Source organism: Bos taurus, chromosome 7 (genome assembly GCF_002263795.3).
Source record: "Bos taurus isolate L1 Dominette 01449 registration number 42190680 breed Hereford chromosome 7, ARS-UCD2.0, whole genome shotgun sequence".
Lineage (NCBI taxonomy): Eukaryota > Metazoa > Chordata > Mammalia > Artiodactyla > Bovidae > Bos > Bos taurus.
Genome location: NC_037334.1, coordinates 25,551,841 through 25,574,346, shown reverse-complemented (window position 1 = coordinate 25,574,346; position 22,506 = coordinate 25,551,841). Strand labels below are relative to the sequence as shown.

Here is a 22,506-nt window from a genome sequence, read left to right as displayed (position 1 = left end):
GAAGTTGGAAATGTTTTCAAATAAACTGAGAATATGTGGTAATGAGATTTGAAACCACAAGGGTGCAAGCAGAAAGCAACTTTATTATTTCTCCTACTGCTATTTTGCACATTTTCTTTTGACCAGTTCTTTCTTGATCCTAGAAAAGTTCAGGCAGTGCCCTCAGGCTTTCCTACCACTTTCAGATGAATAAAGAATCTGCTCAAATCCAACAACCCCGTAGTTCTAATCTTTCATCCAGTCAAAGCCTCTCCTCCCCCGAAGTTTGAGTCTGCTCAAGCTGAGAACTTTCAGCAGTGCATTTGTGGTTGTCTTTTTTCCTTTCTTTTCAATTCCTTCCTCTCTGGACAGCACCTACCATGAGCTCTTTCAATGCTGTGATGGGGAGGAGAGAGGACAGGTCTTGGTAACAAAGATTTTACCTGGTTTGTGGAGATGTCACCATACAGATGTTTCCTTCTCAGTCTCCTTTGCTGGTTCTCTCTCATCTCCTGGACCTCTAAATCCTGAAGTGTTCCAAGGACCAGCTGTTGGGTTCTTCTCTATCAGAATGATCCCTTCATGATCTCCTCTATTCTTACGGCATCAAATATCAGCTATACGCCAAAGACTCTCAAATTGACATTGTCAGCTTCGACCTTGCCCTGGAACTTAACCCATATACGCAACTCCAAATGGCTACCTGAGTGTCTAACAGGGGTCTCACATTAACCATCTGAAGCTGAACTCCTGGTATCTACCGTCAACTCAACCATGTTCCACCCACAGATCTTCTCCATCTCAGTTAATGGCAACTTTTTAAATCTCCGTTCCAAAAGCCTTGGAACTACTTGATTCTTTTCTTATCCTGTCTCACAAGTGACTGTCAACAAATTCTGCTGGTTCAGCCTTCAAAATACATGGAACTCAGCTACTTTTTCAATCGCATTTACCAATAAACTGCTCTGAGCCATCATCAAACCTCAACGAGACTATTGCAGGAGCATTTTACTTGATCTCTCTGCTTTCATATTTGTTCCCTTCTCATCTTTTTACCACCCACAGGCAGAGCAAATCTTTTTTAAATGGAGTGCAGAATATGTCACTCCTCTGCTCAAAATTTTCCATTGGCTCCCTTTTTGAGAACTCTAAAGTTCAAAGATAATCACGATGGTGTAATCACTCACCTAGGGCCAGACATCCTGGAATGTAAGGTCAACTGGGCCTGAGGAAGCATCACTATGAACAAAACTAGTGGAAGTGATGGAATTCCAGTTGAGCTATTTCAAATCCTGAAAGATGATGTTGTGAAAGTGCTGCACTCAGTATGCCAGCAAATTTGGAAAACTCACCAATGGTCACAGGACTGGAAAAGGTCAGTTTTCATTCCGATCCCAAAGGAAGGCAATGCCAAAGAATGCTCAAACTACCACATAATTGCACTCATCTCACACACTAGCAAAGTAATGCTCAAAATTCTCCAAGCCAGACTTCAACAGTACGTGAACCGTGAACTTCCAGATGTTCAAGCTGGATTTAAAAAAGGCAGAGGAACCAGGGATCAAATTGCCAACATCCATTGGATCATCAAAAAAACAACAGAGTTCCAGAAAAACATCTACTTCTGCTTTATTGACTATGCCAAAGCCTTTGACTGTGTGGATCACAACAAACTGAAAATTTATAAAGAGATGGGAATACCAGACCACCTTACCTTCCTCCTGAGAAATCTGTATGCAGGCCAAGAAACAACAGTTAGAACTGGACATGGAACAACAGACTGGTTCCAAATTGGGAAAGGAGTACATCTACGCTATATATTGTCACCCTGTTTATTTAACTTCTATGGAGAGTACGTCATGTGAAATGCTGGGCTGGATGAAGCACAAGCTGGAATCAAGACTGTTGGGAGAAATATTAATAACCTCGGATACGCAGATGACACCACCCTTATGGTAGAAAGCAAAGCAGAACTAAAGAGCCTCTTTAAAAAAAAAATTATCTATTTTTTATTGAAGGATAATTGTTTTACAGAATTTTGTTGTTTTCTGTCAAACCTCAACATGATGAAGAGCCTGTTGATGAAAGTCAAAGAGGAGAGAGAAAAACTTGGCTTAAAACTCAACATTCAAAAAACATCCAGTCCCATCACTTCATGGCAAATAGATGGGGAAACAATGGAAACAGTGAGAGACTTTATTTTCTGGGGCTCCAAAATCACTGTAGATGGTGACTGCAGCCATGAAATTAAAAGATACTTGCTCCTTGGAAGAAAACCTATGACCAACCTAGACAGCATATTAAAAAGCAGAGACATTACTTTGTCAACAAAGGTCCATCTAGTCAAAGCTATGGTTTTTCCAGTAGTCATGTACGGATGTGAGAGTTGGACTATAAAGAAAGCTGAGTGCCAAAGAAATGATGCTTTTGAACTGTGGTGTTGGAGAAGACTCTTGAGAGTCCCTTGAACTGCAAGGATATCAAACCAGTCCATCCTAAAGGAAATCAGTCCTGAATATTCGTTGGAAGGACTGGTGCTGAAGCTGAAACTCCAATACTTTGGCCACCTGATGCAAAGAACTGACTCGCTGGAAAAGACCCTGATACTGGGAAAGATTGAAGGTAGGAGGAGAAGGGGACAACAGAAGATGAGATGATTGGATGGCTACTTGATGGACATGAGTTTAAGTAAACTCTGGGAGTTGGTGGACAGGAAGCCTGGCATGCTGCAGTCCACAGGGTTGCAAAGAGTCGAACACGACTGAGCAACTGAACTGTGAGTGAATAAGAAAGTCCAAAGTACTCACCGTACAAAGCCCCACGAAGTATGGCACCAGACTGCATCTCTAAATCCGTCATTTCCCAGTTAGTGTCCCCCTTACCATTGCGCGCAAGCCACACTGGCCTATTTAACGTTCTCTCCATCCCTCAGGCACATCCCTGCCTCAGAGCCACTCACTGGCGGTCCCTCTCAGGAATTTGCTTCCCCAGACAGCCATGGTTTCCCCCTCAGCTCCTTCATACCTTCATTCTCACCCTGCTTTGATTCTGTGATGGTTTTTTTTTCACATCTGATAGACTAATAGATTTTTATTTGTTTCTTGTTTGTCCCTTGTTTTTATAATGTAACCTGCCTGAAAGAAAGGATTTTTATCTGTTTGTTCACTATGCTATCCCCAGGGTCTAGCAATGTACTGCTGCTATTGCTAAGTCACTTCAGTCGTGTCCGACTCTGTGCGACCCCATAGACGGCAGCCCACTAGGCTCCTCTGTCCCTGAGATTCTCCAGGCAAGAACACTGGAGTGGGTTGCCATTTCCTTCTCCAATGCATGAAAGTGAAAAGTGAAAGTGAAGCCGCTCAGTTGTGTCGGACTCTTAGCGACCCCGTGGACTGCAGCCTACCAGGCTTCTCCGTCCATGGGATTTTCCAGGCAAGAATACTGGAGTGGGGTGCCACTGCCTTCTCTGAGCAATGTACTAGGAACTCAATAAATATTTTTCTGAATGAATGATTCTGGCATCAGGGCCCTCTGGGCATGGCAGCTCCAAAGCCTAATATTTCTGCTGATATTTTGGGAGACCTCTCAGTGCTGAGGCTCTCTCATTTTTCACCCTTGATCCCAGAGATACCTCCTCTATCTGACCAGTTGTAACTCTCTCATCAGCCCCAGCTTTCTGACAGTTCATCCTCAGGCTAGTATCACCTACCTTACAGGAATCTGTGTGGCAGGAGCACTTTTCAAGACCACTCAACCCCTCTCCTTTTTGTGGGGTCCTCACCTAGGAGGTAGGAAACTACTTCCCATTCCACTGGCCTTCAAACTCTGGAAATGCAATTTTTCAGACAAATCAAGTTCACCATCCCATCTCTCTTTTTACACAGCCTGGTGGTGAAGGATGAAGACTGAAGGCAGAACAACTTTCCTCTTTCCTTTCTTCCTCATCTCATCCCTACTATTCACAAGTTATGCAAATGATAAAGACAATTGTGAGGCATAATACAGCAATAGTCCCAAAAGGAAAACACAATGAATTTTAATTAACTTCTTAAAGAGGAGCATATTCTAGAACACATTTTTCTCATGAGATCCACATACATTCTTGACTCCAGAGAGAAATATTAACAATTAACTAGCCATTGCAAATAGAGTGTCCGTAGTGTACATGATTTATATGTAAAATGCAACATTATATTCTTTTGGGGAAAAAAAACAAACCCATCAAAATATCCCATCTTCCATCTTGAAGCTACAGGGAATATTTTAAAATGTAAAATCAAGTTACAAACAAAGGCTGGAATGCTATACTTCCTGCTTTTCTTTGTTAGTTAATTATAAAAAAAATTCTTTTTTTCTATCATGGTAAATTAAGGAAAAATATTCCATGTGGGAGAAAAAAAATTATGATAATCTAATTTCTGAATAGTTGTATTCTGAGTTTGTTAAGTAGAATTAATTTTCTAAGTCTACTACTAAATATTCACAACATGGTTTTACTAAAGTATTAGAAGAGAAATTTTTAGCAAACTTCAAATGTTTTCTATTAAAAAAGATCTTCAACGGTTTCAAATCTGTTCTGCTTAGAATCTGACAAAACAAGAAAGCAACCTTTGATATTTTTTTCCAGCATCATTGAAAGCATTTTCTATATGTCTTCATGTTAAAACAGAACCAATTTATGTATAAGCACATAGCAGCAGTTTTAGAAAAAGTTTCATTACATTTTTGTTTAAATAATTTTATTTTAAAAATAAAATACTGACTGCAACAGCACACACATCCCTTCTTTTTAAAGTGCTGCACTGATTCATAGACAATAGAATGACCTGGGATGATGTTAATGATGTCAACAGAGATTTTCTTCCTTCTAATTTCAGGAATGACAAGTTATAGTCTAGGTGATAACAGAGCAGAATAGAAAATAAGAAAGGGTAGAAGAACAGGAGATGATAAATGGGGATAAGATAGACCTAGAATTAAAGATAATAGAGCTAAATTTATTATGATCTTATTAGCAGCCCATTCCTTTTCCTTTAGAACTCTCTGGCAAACATCATAGTAGCCCTGAGTTCCAGTTTGGCAAACACCTATCTTTGGAAGTAAAATAGCTCTGTAACTATAGTAATAATAAAAAATATGATGATGATAATAATAATAAATCTTACAATATCATTTCTAAGGAGTCAAAGTCACTCAGTTGTGTCTGACTCTTTACGACCCAGGAATTCTCCAGGCCAGAATACTGGAGTGGGTAGCCATTCCCTTCTCCAGGGGATCTTCCCAACCCAGGGATTGAACCCAGGTCTCCCACATTGCAGGTGGATTCTTTAGCAGCTGAGCCACAAGGGAAATCCAAGAGTGCTGGAGTGGGTAGCCTATCCCTTCTCCAGGGGAGCTTTCTGACCCAGGAATCGAACCGGAGTCTCCTGTATTGCAGGCAGATTCTTTCCCAACTGAGCTATCAGGGAAGCCCATCATTTCTAAAGTTCTAGTCATTAAAACGGAGAAGGCAATGGCACCCCACTCCAGTATTCTTGCCTGGAAAATCCCATGGACAGAGGAGCCTGGTAGGCTGCAGTCCATGAGGTCGCTAAGAGTCGGACACGACTGAGCGACTTCACTTTCACTTTTCACTTTCACGCATTGGAGAAGGAAATGGCAACCCACTCCAGTGCTCTTGCCTGGAGAATCCCAAGGACAGGGGAGCCTGGTGGGCTGCCGTCTATGGGGTCACACAGAGTCGGACACAACTGAAGCGACTTAGCAGTCATTAAAAATCACATCTCCATACTCTTTGCTATATCCTTGAATCACTTACATTACTTTTTACTTAATATATTTCTAATATACATACTCATTTAAAAAATTTAAATGAGAAGATTTTTAGGGAACTGAAAATAGTCTTTATGCTAAATGATGGATATATGGCTAATTTTCACTTGTCCAAATCGATGGAATGTGAAACAAGAGTGAACCCTAAGGTAAACTATAGACTTCGGGTGTCTATGATGCACCAATACAGGTTCATCAATGCAACAAACATATCGTTGTGGAGGGCAAGGCTCTGCATGTGCAGGGCCAGGTAGTAGAGGGCAACTTCTGTACCTTCCTCTCAATTTCGCTATGAACTTTAAACTGCTCCAAAAAAATTAAGTCTTCATAAAAATTTAATATGAACTTTGTATAGATGAGAAACATATACATTGAAATAGGATAAAATTACACTGAAAGAAAAAGAGTGATTCCTAACTTGGGACTAAGAAAAAACACGGCTCAAGCATTATCACAGCTTTCTTTATTTATATCTTGACTAAAATGGGAGCATCTAAAATAAATGAGGAGCCCTCCATACATTTTCCCATACCTAGATGGTGAATGAAGTATATACACAGTCAGTAACTGACAACACTTGTAAGAAATGCAGTCAGGGATCAGGGTATTATATTTCAAATTTTGTTGCATTTTTACCTAACTACAGCAGGATTTTGCTCAGAGTAGACTAATTTTCTTCAGGCAATGAGCCATGGTAATTTGTGAGACAGCTTTTCTTTCTTTCTCTCTCACTTAGTTGAAGCTACAGATATATCAACAATATTGTAAAACCAGCATTTTTGTTTATTTTGGCCTGTAACATTGCTTTTACATTTCACTATGAAACAGCAATGATTTTATAAGTAAAATGAAGAAATAAGGAATATATTTGAGTTTATATCTTTTTCTTCTCATGTCAAAGTTTAAAACATTCACCTGGTTCTTTCATTCCAGGGTAGAATAGATTTTTCTATCACTAACACACATCTAATTTCGAGTCTCTGAGAAAGGTGTTTTGGAGGCTCTCAATTTTTCCAGTGATCTTCAGCAGAAACTGAACTACAAGAATTATGTTAATTACTTCACCACGGGGTTTTTTTTTTAGTATTTTTTAAAGGGATTTAAATATTCAATGGCACTGGGGAAAACAACACTGGTTCTCAGCATTTGGGAAAATGTACCTGAATCCACTAAAATGCAATTTCCTGACCACTGTGTTATGCTAAATAAATCAAGTCCTCTTGGTCTCAAACGTCCATTTCTATAATTTGGGTGAAGCTGGGGCTGGAGGAGTAAAAACAGGCTGAGACTCGTCAGCAATTATAGATAATCTTAAATCTCCAGTTCCATGTTTCTTCATCAAGATGATGAATTTGGGTCCCTTTCTTTGCTTGCTAATACTCTCGTTGGAGGAGGCAAATATATGTTCCAGTAGGTCAATTTTGTTTGTTTAAGATTAAAAAAGTTTTATTTATAGGAAACTGTAAAAGTCATAACTGAAATGTTATATTAGAACTCTTTTACAATTATTTTTTTAAGATCTGAAATCACATGGTTTATTGAATATTTCATAATTAAATTGTCTGTGATATATATCCCTGCCTTCTTTAACGAAGACCTAGAAGGGCCAAATGCTTTCTTTATCTTATATAATACTCATAAAACCTTTATGTAGAAAAGACCATTTTTATCTCTACTGTTAAAGATACAGGCATCCATTTATTTGCTTGAGATATGCAATCCCCACACGCACCTCCAGCACAAACCCTGACATGTGGGCCCCAAATCTGGGATACTGGCAACCAGGTGCTCTTCTTGCTCCACATTTATTCTGTGAATTCTACTTGAAACTAAAATTGTCATTTCTCTCTACAATTTTCCTCTTGTTCTCAGAATGAAAACTAAAAACTAAATTTCTTTTAAATGAAAGTTAAGACCTGAATATTCCTAATTCTGATCCAAAACCCAGATCACAAGCTACAGAATCTCTTTTTGTTAAATAATTTTCTTTTGGAATACGAATTTTTCACAGACTTCATGTTTATGACGATGATGTTACCCATCATGCCTCAAATAAAGAACTCTTTTTCCTCCCGGCTCTCATAGAAAACTCCATGTGCAACTTTCCATGAAAACCATTTTGTTTAGGTTGAAAGTAAGGGAGACATGTCACTTCAGTAACTCCATATGAAATATTGCTGGAAGTTGACTAAGATTGCCAAGGTAGTGCCCAAGTTACTGAATGTGTGCATTTTAATAGTGGAAGTCATTTGCGGGAAGAAACTAAAAGTTTAGACTGGAAACTTCTGATAAATACACTAGAAAGTGATATGTGCTAATTTTGCCTCAGCTTGTCAGCTCCGGGTTGCTGTTTGGTTGATCCCCTAGATGTGCTTCCCAGCTGGCCTCACTTTCTTGGGTGTGACACCTGGGGGGCTTCTAAAAATCAAACTTGAAAACCCCACTGCTAACCTGGGTCCATGTGCCCTTCCCAAATGGCTTATTTTAGATTTTAACTCTTTAATACATACGCAACAAATTTCTAAGCTACTCAGTGCTCTGCTTCCCAAGAAAAATGCATCATGAAAATCATATTCCTTAGAGCAAAAGATATTTTACAATCAATTTGTTTGACTACAAGTCACTCTATCTTATATGGGGAGAGAGACAGAGGAGAGAGAAAGAGATGAAGACATACTGACCCGGCTGGATGTCATTTTTGCTTAGCAAACATAGGAAACCATGGCAAGTGGAGTCAGGCTTTGATGCTCAAAGCTAGTAGTACTATTTAAGTTTCCATTATTGTCTCTGTGTTTTAAAATTCAAATTTTCCTCCCATGGGAGAGGGTTTGGGGAACTGGGAAGAAGGAGGCTTGGAACCAAGAGCAGATGAATTGAGGAAGATGAGCTTTAGCAATCTTTGCAAGGGTGACGGCCTCGCCCAGAATTAATCCTGTTCTCACGGAGGAGTTTCAATTGTTATAGGCTCATCCCTTTTATTAATATGCCTTAAAAATGAGACTGAATATTGAAGGCTGTTACCAGGAAAATACTGTGCTTAAAGATGAGGTAATGCCAAGATATGGAAGCAACGCAAGTGTCTATCAACATACTGTGGACAAAGAAGATGTGATATATGTATATGCGTGTACGTGTGTGTGTATGAATATTACCCAGACATAAAAAAATAAACTTTTGCCATTTGCAACAACACGAATGGACCTAGAGAGTATTATGCTTAATGAAATTAGTCAAAGACAAACATTGTCTATTATCACTTAAATGTGGAGTCTAAAAAGTCTCCTGCACTGCAAGCAGATTCTATACAGTCTGAGCCACCAGGGAATTCCAAAATTAAATAAATGTATATGCAAAACAGACTCACAGATATAGAAAACAAATGAGTGGATAGCAATGGGGAGAGGGATGGTGGGAGAGGCAATATAAAGGTATGGAACTAAGATATACAAACTACTATGTATAAAATACATAAGAAACATGGATATATTGTACGTCATAGGGAAACAGTCATTATTTTGTAATAACTTTAAGCGGAATATAAATTATAAAAATACAGAATCACTATGCTGTACACCTAAAACTAATATACTATAAGCCAACTATATATAGCTCAATTAAAGAGTAGGTACTTCTTAATGCTTTCGGGAAATGTAAATCAACTGCAATATTTGAAAACAAAAACAACCAAAAATATACGGAAATGTTTGCAATATCTGTGTTTCTCCTGTATGATTTCTTAATCTGTATCACGAGCCCAGAGCTCCATGGAAAAGACATAAAGAGTGATCTAGAAGATGGAGTCTAGTCCTGTGAGCCAGGGACGGCTCACTGATCACTCAGCAGATGCTTCTCCACCAATCTGGAGGAGGGCAGGGCAGCACACAGGCCTGGAATGAGGGAGAGGCACGCTGACTACACAGTGTCAGCCTCTTTGTTCCCCAATCAGGCATCAAGCCACAGCAGGTAGAAACAAGGTTCAGCATGCTAACGCCAGCGTGACCTAAGCTGCCTACACAGACATCAATCCTAATGGAAATGTGAATGCATCACGCTTTGGGAAATAAACAGATCAAAAAGAGGATAAACATCCCTCCAGGAAATCAGAGTATGTGCGTCTTTAAGTATGTAACCACTACTCATAACAGGAAGAACCAGGAAATGATGTCCATCAGTGAGAAAGTTGATAAACACATGAAGGTAAATCCACATAATGGAATAGTATATCCCATTCTAAAGAATGGAGTAGAACAACATGCAAATATTAATATGTATAGATAAATCATTTCATTAAAATAAAAGGTTCACACATATCAAATTGTTTTTGTACAATTTAAAAGATTGCAATAATCAATAATAATAAAAATGAAATATCTATAGGTGCAATAAAACTATCTTAAAAAGGCAAGAAAAGGCAGCATACCGACTACGAAGTGTGGCTGAGGGGGCACCATGACACATACGGATTATTATCCTTGCCTTGGTGTTTGTTTCCGGTAGTTTCACGAGTACTTATTACATTGTTTAAAGCCACTAAATAACAGCAGGCTATGATGACACCACCCTTATGGCAGAAAGTGAAGAGGAACTCTTAAGCCTCTTGATGAAAGTGAAAGAGGAGAGTGAAAAAGTTGGCTTAAAGCTCAACATTCAGAAAACGAAGATCATGGCATCCGGTTCCATCACTTCATGGGAAATAGATGGGGAAACAGCAGTAACAGTGTCAGACTTTATTTTTTGGGGCTCCAAAATCACAGCAGATGGTGACTGCAGCCATGAAATTAAAAGATGCTTACTCCTTGGAAGGAAAGTTATGACCAACCTAGAGAATATATTCAAAAGCAGACATTACAACAAAGGTCCATCTAGTCAAGGCTATATAGTTTTTCCAGTGGTCATGTAGGGATGGGAGAGTTGGACTGTGAAGAAAGCCGAGCGCTGAAGAATTGATATTTTTGAACTGTGGTGTTGGAGAAGACTCTTGAGAGTCCCTTGGACTGCAAGGAGATCCAACCAGTCCATTCTGAAGGAGATCAGCCCTGGGATTTCTTTGGAAGGAATGATGCTAAAGCTGAAACTCCAGTACTTTGGCCACCTCATGCGAAGAGTTGACTCATTGGAAAAGACTCTGATGCTGGGAGGGATTGGGGGCAAGAGGAGAAGGGGACGACAGAGGATGAGATGGCTGGATGGCATCACCGACTTGATGGACGTGAGTCTGAGTGAACTCCGGGGGTTGGTGATGGACAGGGAGGCCTGGCGTGCTGCGATTCATGGGGTTGCAAAGAGTCGGACACGACTGAGCAACTGAACTGAACTGAACTGATGGCACCCAAACACAGGGTGGGGGCACCTTTGGTGGCATCACGGTCCACATTAGTATGAGGATACAGAAAAGCCAGGCAATAAATGAAGCTTAGGACCCGGGTCAGGTCACAGTGGGTCCACTGAGTGCATGGGCCCACCCAGTGTTTATTTTCCAAGATCCCTAATGTATAATTAGCCTGAACATCCCTATCAGTTGACACAACTGACACAGATAGCACTTGACCTGTAGGGCAAGAACTGCCATAGTTGGGAAGAACAAGTGGAAGCCTCTGAAATTGCTCCAAGCTTTAAGCTAAGGAAACAAAGGAAAAAAAAAAAGAGAGAGAGAGAGCAGGGTATGGGTGGAATAATACTGAGATTATGCCATGAAACAAATACTGTGATGAATACAATTCTATGTACCTGAGAGAGGCAGCACAGACATATAGATAGATAGATGTGTCCGAAATACATGCAATCACCATGAAATATAGATAGACTGACCTGTTCCCTGCTTTAAAAGCTATATATTTGCAAAGGTCCAGCTTGTGTTTTGACATCTACATCAGCTGTGATTTCACTGGGCCATGCAGTTTATTTGCAGTTGATGACCAGGATTCTACCAGCTTTTTGTTTAAAGATGATTTAAGAACCTCTTTCTTCACATTAATTACTGGTGGCTCAGATGGAGAAGGCAATGGCACCCCACTCCAGTACTCTTGCCTGGAGAATCCCATGGACGGAGGAGTCTGTAGGCTGCAGTCCATGGGGTTGCTAAGAGTCGGACTCGACTGAGCGACTTCACTTTCACTTTTCACTTTCGTGAATTGGAGAAGGAAATGGCAACCCACTCCAGTGTTCTTGCCTGGAGAATCCCAGGGACGGGGGAGCCTGGTGGGCTGCTGTCTATGGGCTCGCACAGAGTTGGACATGACTGAATCGACTTAGCAGCAGCAGCAGCAGCAGACAGTAAAGACTGCCTGCAAGGCAGAAGACCTGGGTTTGATCCCTAGGTTAGGAAGATCCTTTGGAGAAGTGAATGACTACCCACTCCAGTATCTTTGCCTGGAGAATTCCATGGACAGAGGAGCCTATTGGGTCCATGAGGTTGTACTGAGTCAGACATGCTTGAGGGACTAACACTTTCACTTTCTTCACAATAGAGTATCACATACACTCTTTTAAATACTATTTATGTTTTTGCCAAAAAACATAAAAAATTACAATCCACTTCACCATAATTATCACCCTGACCTCTTTCTCTTTTATAATTAATTTCTTTAGACCTCTACTACTGACTTTCTTCTGTTAGTTCAGTTCCATCTTTCACTACTCCCGTTCTCCTTCACCTGCAATTTCAATTCTCAAGTCATAGAGGATGGACTATTTTCAGCACAGTGGTACAGAATAAACTTTCATTTTAATAAGTAGAAAATACAGCAAAAACTCTACAGGTTGTGCCAGGATCACTGAAATGGATCTAACTCAGGCCTTTCTGGATCACAGGGCACAGAATGGTACTCCTGTTGCTGCTGCTATAAATACATTTCCGGATAAATGCAGTCCATGCGTTGGGATGTGTGCTACCTGGTCACCCACCCTTGCTTGCTCAATAGTGCTCGCTGAGAGTGAAAGCTCTGGAATAAATCTAGCAGGTTGGAATCCTGGCCCCACGGTTTCATAGCCATTAAAACTTGCAAAGGTTACTTAAGACTCTCTGTGTCTCAGTCTCTTCTGTAAAGCGAGTTAATAATAGTAACCAGGGCTTTCTTGATGGTTCAGTGATAAAGAACATGCCTGCTAATGCAGAAGACACAGGTTCAATCCCTGATTTGCAAAGATCTCACATGCCACAGAGCACCTAAGCCCGTACTCTAGAGCCCGAGAGCTGCAACAACTGAAGCTCACATGCCCTAGAGCCCCCTCTTCACAAGAGAAGCCCCTGCAGTAAGAAGCCCACCCACAAGCCACAACTAGAGAGCAGCCCCTGCTCGCTGCCAACTAGAGGAAAGCCCTGGCAGCAACGAAGACCCAGTACAGCCAAAAATAAATAAATAAAAAACTACTAAAAAACCAGTAACCAAACTCACAGCACTGTATTATGACTCAATAAGAAAACCTATGCAAAGTGGTTTAAGTGTAGCTGAGAGCACACTAAGTGCTCCATAAATATTCGTTTTTATTAATGCTATTTTGGTGCATTACTTACAGGCAGATGCAAACAAAAAAATTACTTATAAAGCAAAATAAAAAGTGCTCATTGTTACGAGAGCAGAAAGTAGGTTTGGGTTTAGGAGCCTGGTGTTTCTTATTTAAGGGAGTGAAGTGAAAATGAAAGTCACACAGCTGTGTCTGATTCTTTGTGACCCCATGGACTGTCCAGTCCATGGAATTCTCCAGGCCAGAATACTGGAGGGGGTAGCCTATCCCTTTTCCAGCGGATCTTCCTGACCCAGGAATAGAACCGGGGTCTCCTGCCTTGCAGGCGGATTCTTTAAGAGGGAGTTCGTTTACATTTTAAATACAGTGCTGCAAATTTCTTTTTAAGAAGATTTAAAAGATGATAGTTTTGTGTTTTTAAATGAATGACCTAAAACATTTCCCCAAATTTACAGTTCTCTTACTTGAATCTCAATTTTTAATATGTAGTGTTCTTTTTGGGAAATAGTCAATGAGCTTATTTATTATTTATTTTAAAGTTAATACACTTTTGGAAATATGAGTAAAAGCAAGCGCTTTTCAGTTTAGCACAGACGTTTATTCTCCATGGTTTATCAAAGCAGAGTTGGAACAGCCACTAATGACACTGTGCCAACAACTTTCATGAGTTTCATGAGTATAAATAAATATATTTGTTGTCAGAAATCCCAAACAACTAAATCCTGTGGTAATGGAACAAAGCTGAAGACTCTTCAGAATAAATTGCAAACAACTATTTGACATATGAAGGGCCATTGAAGGGAAATTTTCCAATATAATGATGCTATTTTTCTGCCTTCCATTTAAGCCAGGAAAGAATAACTCAAGGAATGTCAGAGAAGGTATAGTGTGGAAGAGGAGATCATGTAAGGACATCCGGTACCTAGTTGTGCTTATCCAAGTAGACTGAAGTTCAAATTTACATTTTTTGTTATATAAAAAAAATGTGGACAGTATTCTGATATACCCTTTCCTATTATATTGACGTGTTCTACTTTTCTTCATTTAAATTAGACAGATTTAGATGAGTAAATCTTTGAAAAGAGTAAATAACTGAAACAACTTTCTTTTTGGATGTGAATAGTTTACTACACCAAAGAATCACTTTGGCCATTTTATGACAGACTTAGGAAAAATAAGACATGACTTTAGTAAATGTAAGAGATTTTACTGAATCTCGGGTACTAAGTTAGTGATGGAGAAAGATAAGGGATTCTTTTAGGCAAACACAGACACATACACTCAGAGAAATATATATTTATATTCATTCCCGACTGATGCAACTTAGCAGCAGCAGCAGCATCATCTCTCTGCTTGGACACTAGCCTACATCTAAATGTGAAAAAATAATCCCACAAGAGAATTCTCCTAATGATATGAAACAAAACAAACCTTAATGATAGATATTGACTGACAGGTTTCAAATGTTAAATTAGGAGACGAACACTCCCTCATCATTTTTTCATGTTAGTATAAACTATGTATGTTCAAACTCAAAGATTCAATAGAACAAGCCTTTTGAAGAAGATTTTAGTTAAGAAGATATCTCAAAGCAGAAGACAGTTCTTTCTTTTAGATAGAGAGTGAAGGTCCCTGACCTCTGTTTATTGTCACCCTGCCTATTTAACTTATATGCAGAGTACATCATGAGAAACACTGGGCTGGATAAAGCACAAGCTGGATATGCAGAGTACATCATGAGAAACGCCAGGCGGATAAAGCACAAGCTGGAATCAATATTGGCAGAAGAAATATCAATAACCTCAGATATGCAGATGCTGCTGCTAAGTCACATCAGTCATGTTCGACTCTGTGGGACTCCATAGACCAGCCCAGCAGGCTCCCCCATCCCTGGGATTCTCCAGCAAGAACACTGGAGTGGGTTGCCATTTCCTTCTCCAGTGCATGAAGGTGAAAAGTGAAAGTGAAGTCGCTCAGTCGTGTCCGACTCTTCAGGACCCCATACTGTAGCCTACCAGGCTCCTCCGTCCATGGGATTTCCCAGGCAAGAGTACTGGAGTGGGTTGCCATTGTCTTCTCTGATATGCAGATGACATCACCCTTATGGCAGAAAGCAAAGAAGAACTAAAGAGCCTCTTGATAAAAGTGAAAGAAGAGAGTGAAAAAGTTGGCTTAAAACTCAACATTCAGAAAACTAAGATCATGGCCCATTACTTTATGGCAAATAGATGGGGAAAGAGTGGAAACAGTGACAGACTTTATTTTGGGGGGCTTCAAAATAAAATCACTGCAGATGGTGACTCCAGTCATGAAATTAAAAGAAGCTTGCTCTTTGGAAGAAAAGTTATGACCAACCCAGATAGCATATTAAAAAGCAGAGATTATTTTGCCAACAAAAGTCCATCTAGTCAAAGCTATGGTTTTTCCAGTGGTCATGTATGGATGTGAGAGTTGAACTATAACAGCTGAGTGCTGAAGAACTGATGCTTTTGAACTGTAGTGCTGGAGAAGACTCTTGAGAGTTCCTTGGACTGCAAGGAGATTCAACTAGTCCATCCTAAAGGAAATCAGTCCTGAAAATTCACTGGAAGGACTGATGCTGAAGCTGAAGCTCCAATATTTTGACCACCTGATGTGAAGAACTGACTCATTTGAAAAGACCCTGATGCTGGGAAAGATTGAAGGTGGGAGGGGAAAGGGACGACAGAGGATGAGATGGTTGGATGGCATCACCAACTCAATGGACATGAGTTTGAGTGAGTGAACTCTGGGAGTTGGTAATGGATAGGGTGGCTTGGCATGCTGTGGTCCATGGGTTTGCAAAGAGTTGGACACGGCTGAGTGACTGAACTGAACTGAAAGAGGGACAATGACACAAAAATCTAAAAATGCTGAACTGCACAATGTTTATCCTCTTAGCCTTTGAATTACAACCAAAGTGAAACAAAATTATTAAGGAAGTGAAAAAAAATCAGATAAAGCAAAAGTTCCCATGATGAAGATCACTGGCCTCTTTCCAAATACAATCTCAACTCTGGCCCCATATTTTCTTTTCATTTGGACATTCAACCCAGGTAAAAGAACTTAACTTACTATACACCCTGTTCCCAATGAATCAATGTAGCTTACAATATATCAAGACTGTTTCAGGGTCTGTAATAAATGAAATTTATCAGCATGAAATAAGACAGAGTTTTTGTCCTCAATGACCTTACTCAAGTGTTGAAGTGAGATGGTCAATAAACAAGTAACACAAGAAATCAATAAGACAATTTATCAAAGTTATTAAGCTGACTTTACGATTTCTTGTTAATGCTACCACCATTTTCCTAATCACAGGAAAATGTGATGGAGTCACCTTTCTTATTTCTGAACAGATCTAGTAACTTACAGATTAAAAAAGACTTCTTTGGAGAATTTCACTGACATATGAACAGAAATATAAAATGTGCTACAACAGAAATAGGAAGGGCATCATTTAAATCTTTTAGTTCTATATTTTAACATTCATTGTAATCCATACAAAAGTTAAAATATCTTACCTTCAACATTTGGTTCAAAGTAATTGCTATCATTGTATTTTTATTTAGAATAAACACTAACTTTAAATTCATGGCAACACTTTTTACATTGATACTGTATTAACTGACTATAATTTAAAACTTGTAACTGAGTGTAACAACAGTTTGCAGTCTTTCCAGATACATTATGCCACCAATTACATTAAATAAATTTATGTAAGGAAATACCACTTGTTCTTTTACATAAAGAAACAGTATAACTCAAAGAAAATTGATAATAGTCACTTTTAAGACCTATCCAAATAAATATGACGTAGACACAAAGTCAAGGCTTCATAAAGCCTTTAGTTTTCAAATTCTAATCACCACTTCTTCTAATTCTGCTATTCCCCACCAGTCCCAAACATTAAATCATATAATTTTTTCTGGCCATTGGTTAAATAGATTTGGCTGCTTGGGAGGAAATAAGGAAAGAGACGACTGGATTCAGGGCTCTGGGTGGTGCCTCCACTACATCAATAGCCCCCTTTCCTAAAGAACATAGACGAGTGTGAATAAAGAGTTGCACTGTCTTTAGCCAAACTCTGTCTTGGCTCTACATGTTGTTTTGATGAAATGTGATGTAGAAAATGCTCATTCCATTTTCAACTAAGAAGTAATACATTGTTGGATGATTAATGGAACTGTCTTAACCACTCTCATCAGTTGGTGGCTGTACCTTCTTACCTATAATCAAACTCTCTTTTTGTTCCTAAGTCCACTCCCTTGGATCTAGTTTGTATATGACTCCAGAAGTAAAAAAGTAAAGGAGTGGGGTGGTGATAAAAGGTTGAGCAACAGAATCAAGCCCAAAAGAGGGGGGAAGAAAAATACAGAACATAGCAAGGAAATAGCAGTCCAACCCAGACTTCCTGCACATCCCTAACTCTCTAGTCCAATTCCGTGTGTATTCATACTCTACTTCTTATCTAGGAAATAGTTCCTCTTCCTACCTGTTCTCCATCATTATACTCTAGATTTTATTTTTCCCACGTTTTTTGTTGACAGAGAGGGACACAATTTTTATAATCAAGTAGCAGAAATAGAGACTTTGTCAACAAAGGTCCAACTAGTCAAGGCTATGGTCTTTCTAGTGGTCACGTACAGATGTGAGTTGGACTATAATGAAAGCTGAGCACAGAATAATTGATGCTTTTGAACTGTGGTGTTGGAGAAGATTCTTGAGAGTCCCTTGGACTGCATGGAGATCCAACCAGTCCATCCTAAAGGAGATCAGTCCTGAATATTCACTGGAAGGACCGATGCTGAAGCTGAAACTCCAATACTTTGGCCACCTGATGTGAAGAGCTGACTCATTTGAAAAGACCCTGATGCTGGGAAAGATTGAGGGCAGGAGGAAAAGGGGACGACAGAGGATGAGATGGTTGGATGGCATCACCGACTCAATGGACATGGGTTTGGGTGGACTCCGGGAGTTGGTGATGGACAGGGAGGCCTGGCGTGCCGTGGTTCATGGGGTCGCAAAGAGTTGGACAGGACTGAGCAACTGAACTGAACTGAACTGAACAGAAACAATCCCAAATACTGCCTTTTGGAAAGGGGAAAAAAAACAAAAGGCTTAATTATATATACTAGGTATTGAAGGTAAAAGGTCTAAATGAACTTGTGATAATATTTTCACCAGAAGTAATTATTATATATGTTTAGCACTATTGAATCAAAAAAAAAATGCTCTCAGTTAATATCCTAGTAGGCATGAGGAATAAGTTCAGATTATTGAATTTTCCATATATATTTTTCCACCTCAGAAAAGTTAGACTGGCAAAAACTCCAAAATTGTTTTTTAAAACTCTGAATAGATAAAAACACTTATGTAACAAAATGAGAAAAGATATACTCTATTAAAGCTTTCAGAAAATGAGTTCAGTTAATAATAAATTGATTTAAGTAATAACGGAAAAGACAAACATTATACTTTAACACTACCAGAAGCATCATAATTTCCTAAACCTCTATATTAATTAAAACTAGACACACTTAGAAGCTTCCTGAATTTCATAATTTTGATAAAGTTTTCAAAGATACATATAACAAGTGAATTTATTCTATTTGAGGAATGCTGATAAAATTTACATTTCAATATTATAGTCCCAAACTCATATTCCGAAAAGTATTAGTTTTTTTTTTTTAAGATCTTTACTTGACTAAGCTATTTTCTGGGAGATTACCTGCTGTGATAATTTCCAAACCCTCCTTGAGTCAATTATACTTGTCTTTTATTAGACGGTCAGTTACGCACAATATCAATACAAAACTTAAAGTCTTTATTTTATAACATATGACGGAGTACCTCTAATGCGTTGCTTTAATATATTTCACTTGAACTTATCTTTACCTAATTTTAATGTTTGATATAATTTCATAAGTGAAATAGAAAACTATGAAGGAAAAATAAAAATTGTTGGATTGCTACCATTCTCACTACAATACAGAAACTGAGCTAAACCAAATGTAAAATGATACGGGTTCTTTTTTCCAAATGAAACCCATTAAATATACAAACCAATACAAAACTACTCTAAGGTTATTCCTTCACTTTCATATTAAAATAAATCATCATAATTGTGATTAAATTTTTCCCAGATTCAGAGTCAGACATGTCCCTTGAAAGGGAGATACTCACCTTCACATTTCTGAGTAGTTTCGCTCTGCTTGTGACCTGCAGGACATTTGCATTCAAAAGAGCCCACTGTATTGATACAGTTTCCTCCCTGGCATATCCCAGGAATAGCCTGGCATTCATCAACATCTGTAAGCAGAAAGTATTTTCGATATAGATATCACTAATTTTCAGAATATTTATCTACACATGCGTATTTTTTTAATGTATAGCAGAAATCCACTTGTTCTCAAAGCAACAATGTGAGGGGAGTCAGGATCCCTTCGTATGCATGTATTTTAATTTAGGTAAATGGTATACATTAAAGACCTCATTTTGTCTCTTGGTTTTGACTTTCAGAATTCTGTTTCTAAAATCCATCCATAGTGTTTTGTGGACAACCAATCCCTTGCTTTGATTTGCTACAGAAGACTTCCTTTTATTTTTAATTGGAATGTAATTGCTTTACAATGTTGTTTTGGTATCCGCTTGAGCCTCGCTCCGTGCTCACCTCCCCCACTTCACCCCATCCCTCTGGGCACCAGGCTGAGCTCCCTGTGTTATACAGCAGCTTCCCACTAGCTGTTTACACATGATCATGCATATGTCAAGGCTACTTTCTCAGTCTGTCCACTCTCCTGGTGATGAATAGTCAGCAGCCTCTAACTTTCCATCACCTCAGGAGAACAAACATATAATCTGAAAAGACTTACATCTATTAAAGTAACTTAAGTCTTAGTTTAAAATCTTTGCCCGAAGAAAATTTCAGGTCTAGGTGGCTTTGCTGTTAAATTCTTTCAAACATTTAAGAAAGAAATATACACAGAATCACACAGAAAAGAGAAGAGAGGACACTGCCCAACCCATTTCACTGAGTTGGCATTACCCTGAAGCCAAAGCTTCATATTAAAATAAATCATCATAATTGTGATTAAATTGTGATTAAATTGGGGATGAGCATACAAAAATTATTAGCCAGTCAACTTTAGCAATATATAAAAAGTTAACATATCATGACTAAGTAAAACGTTTATTCCAGGAATTTAAGGCTTCCACATTCAAACATAAATCAGTTCATCAAACAGATTAAGGAAGAGACAACATATGAATATCTCTTGGATATGAAAAAAGCAACGGCAAAGTTCAACACTCATTCATGAACACTAATAGATTTTTTAAAATCTCAGTAAGCCAGAAATACAAGGGAATGTCCTCCACCTGATAAACACCCTGTATAAAAAAACTACAGCTAACACATTATAGGAGATTGGGAAAATTTTCTTTATTTAGAGTTTCTGAGTCTTTCACTTTATATCTAAATTCACCTTAAGTTCTCTTTGTGTAAAAGGTAATTCAGTATATTGTTATGATGAACATGCTATATAAAAGGGCATACAATATATAAGCTTATGCAGATTTACATTAGCTATCCAAATCGACAGGCCAACGTAACAGATTTATTAATATTATATCTATATAACAATTGATGTACTCATTGTAAGAAATATTAAAGATGCAGAAAAACAGAAAATTAAAAGAGATAACCATTGATACATTAGTAGTCTGTTCTTTTAGAATTATTCATAGACAAATTCAGAGTGGTGGCCCATTAATTTAATCAGAATAAGATCACACTATATGTGTTGTTTTGCCTCTTATGTTTTTCCATTAAAACATTTTATTGATACATTTCTATGTCAGTGTATATTGACTTATCCTGCTATTTTTTGGTAAACCCACAAGTTTGGTATATCTTACTGTGTAAACTGGGGCTTCCCCAGTGGCTTAGCAGTAAAGAATCCATCTACAATGCAGGAGACTCTGGAGACAAGGGTTTGACCCCTGGGTTGGGAAGATCCCTTAGAAAAGGAAATGACAACCCACTCCAGTATTCGTGCCTGGAAAATCCCACAGACAGAGGAACCTGGCAGGCTACAGTCCACAGGGTCGCAAAAGAGTTGGACACAACTGGGCACAGCACACAAAATATTGTTATCCTGAGATGAAAATAGGTATCACTGTCTTATTAAAGGATATCTGATCCAAACAAAAAGCAACTAAAATGAATTATATGACAAGAAGTTTACATACTGAAGAGTTTAATTTACAACATTTCAAACTGCATTATTTTAAAAATGTACTACATTTCTACCCTCATTACAGTGGTAAAAAACATCCGTAGAAACTGCTTTTTTCCTGGTAGATAAATCAAAGAAAGAATATTTTGGTATAAAATGAAAAATGAGGCCAAATCCCTGTAAATCCCTTAGTACTGTTCATAAAAAGTTTGACTACATATTTAGTAGATTCAGTAATTTTTCAAAGGAAAAAGCATTCTGACTTTACAGGGTTTATTTTGTAATTGCCTGAAAAGTACTTTTCCTAGAAAAAATAAATAGAACTTTTATTTTTTGAAATATCCTACGCAGCGATACAGAATTAATTTCTTTTAGGGAGATCATTAATCACTAAAATAAAAAAGAAAGTTTTAAAGAAATCTTATTGAAATAATCAACAGGAACCTAGAGGCACACACAAGTGTTCCCTATAAAAACAAAAGAAGCCAGCCTCAGACCTTCAAATTATGCAAGAGTTTCTGCATCTTCCAAGCTAGCATAAGGAACCACTAATGTCTGATGGGTTTTCCACTGGACAAATTATACAGATGTGTTTCTGTTCTTCCCTTCAATTCAGGCAGAGGCTTATTATTTCTTTAAATGTTGGATAACTTCAAATCACATATAAGAATTTTACCGAATAAAATTAAATCTTTTGAAACTTAAACCTTAGACAATCACTTCAGTCTATGTCTACTAAGGTTATAAATAATGTGACAAAGCAATAGTAATTCTAGTTTATGAACTCGGTTATTCTCCAACTTCTCCAAATAAACTTGCCTTAAGAGATAATAAACTGATTTTATTATATAAATTAGTATTAGATGGTATATTATTTTTAGCTGACATTAAAATGTGAAAAATATGTGCCAGCACTACAGGCATATAAAAATGGTTCATTTAATTTATATCTGCGGGAACTAAGGACCAACTC

At 38.3% G+C, this 22,506-nt stretch overlaps 1 protein-coding gene across 1 annotated transcript in view; it reads right to left on the bottom strand.

Moving 5' to 3' along the window:
• The window catches only part of FBN2 (fibrillin 2), a 221,986-nt gene that overhangs the window by 132,353 nt on the left and 67,127 nt on the right, over nucleotides 1-22,506 (bottom strand). The window contains exon 7 of the mRNA NM_001278588.1: nucleotides 19,480-19,605. Within this exon, the coding sequence (NP_001265517.1) occupies nucleotides 19,480-19,605 (126 nt within the window). The remainder of the gene's footprint in view (nucleotides 1-19,479; nucleotides 19,606-22,506) is intronic.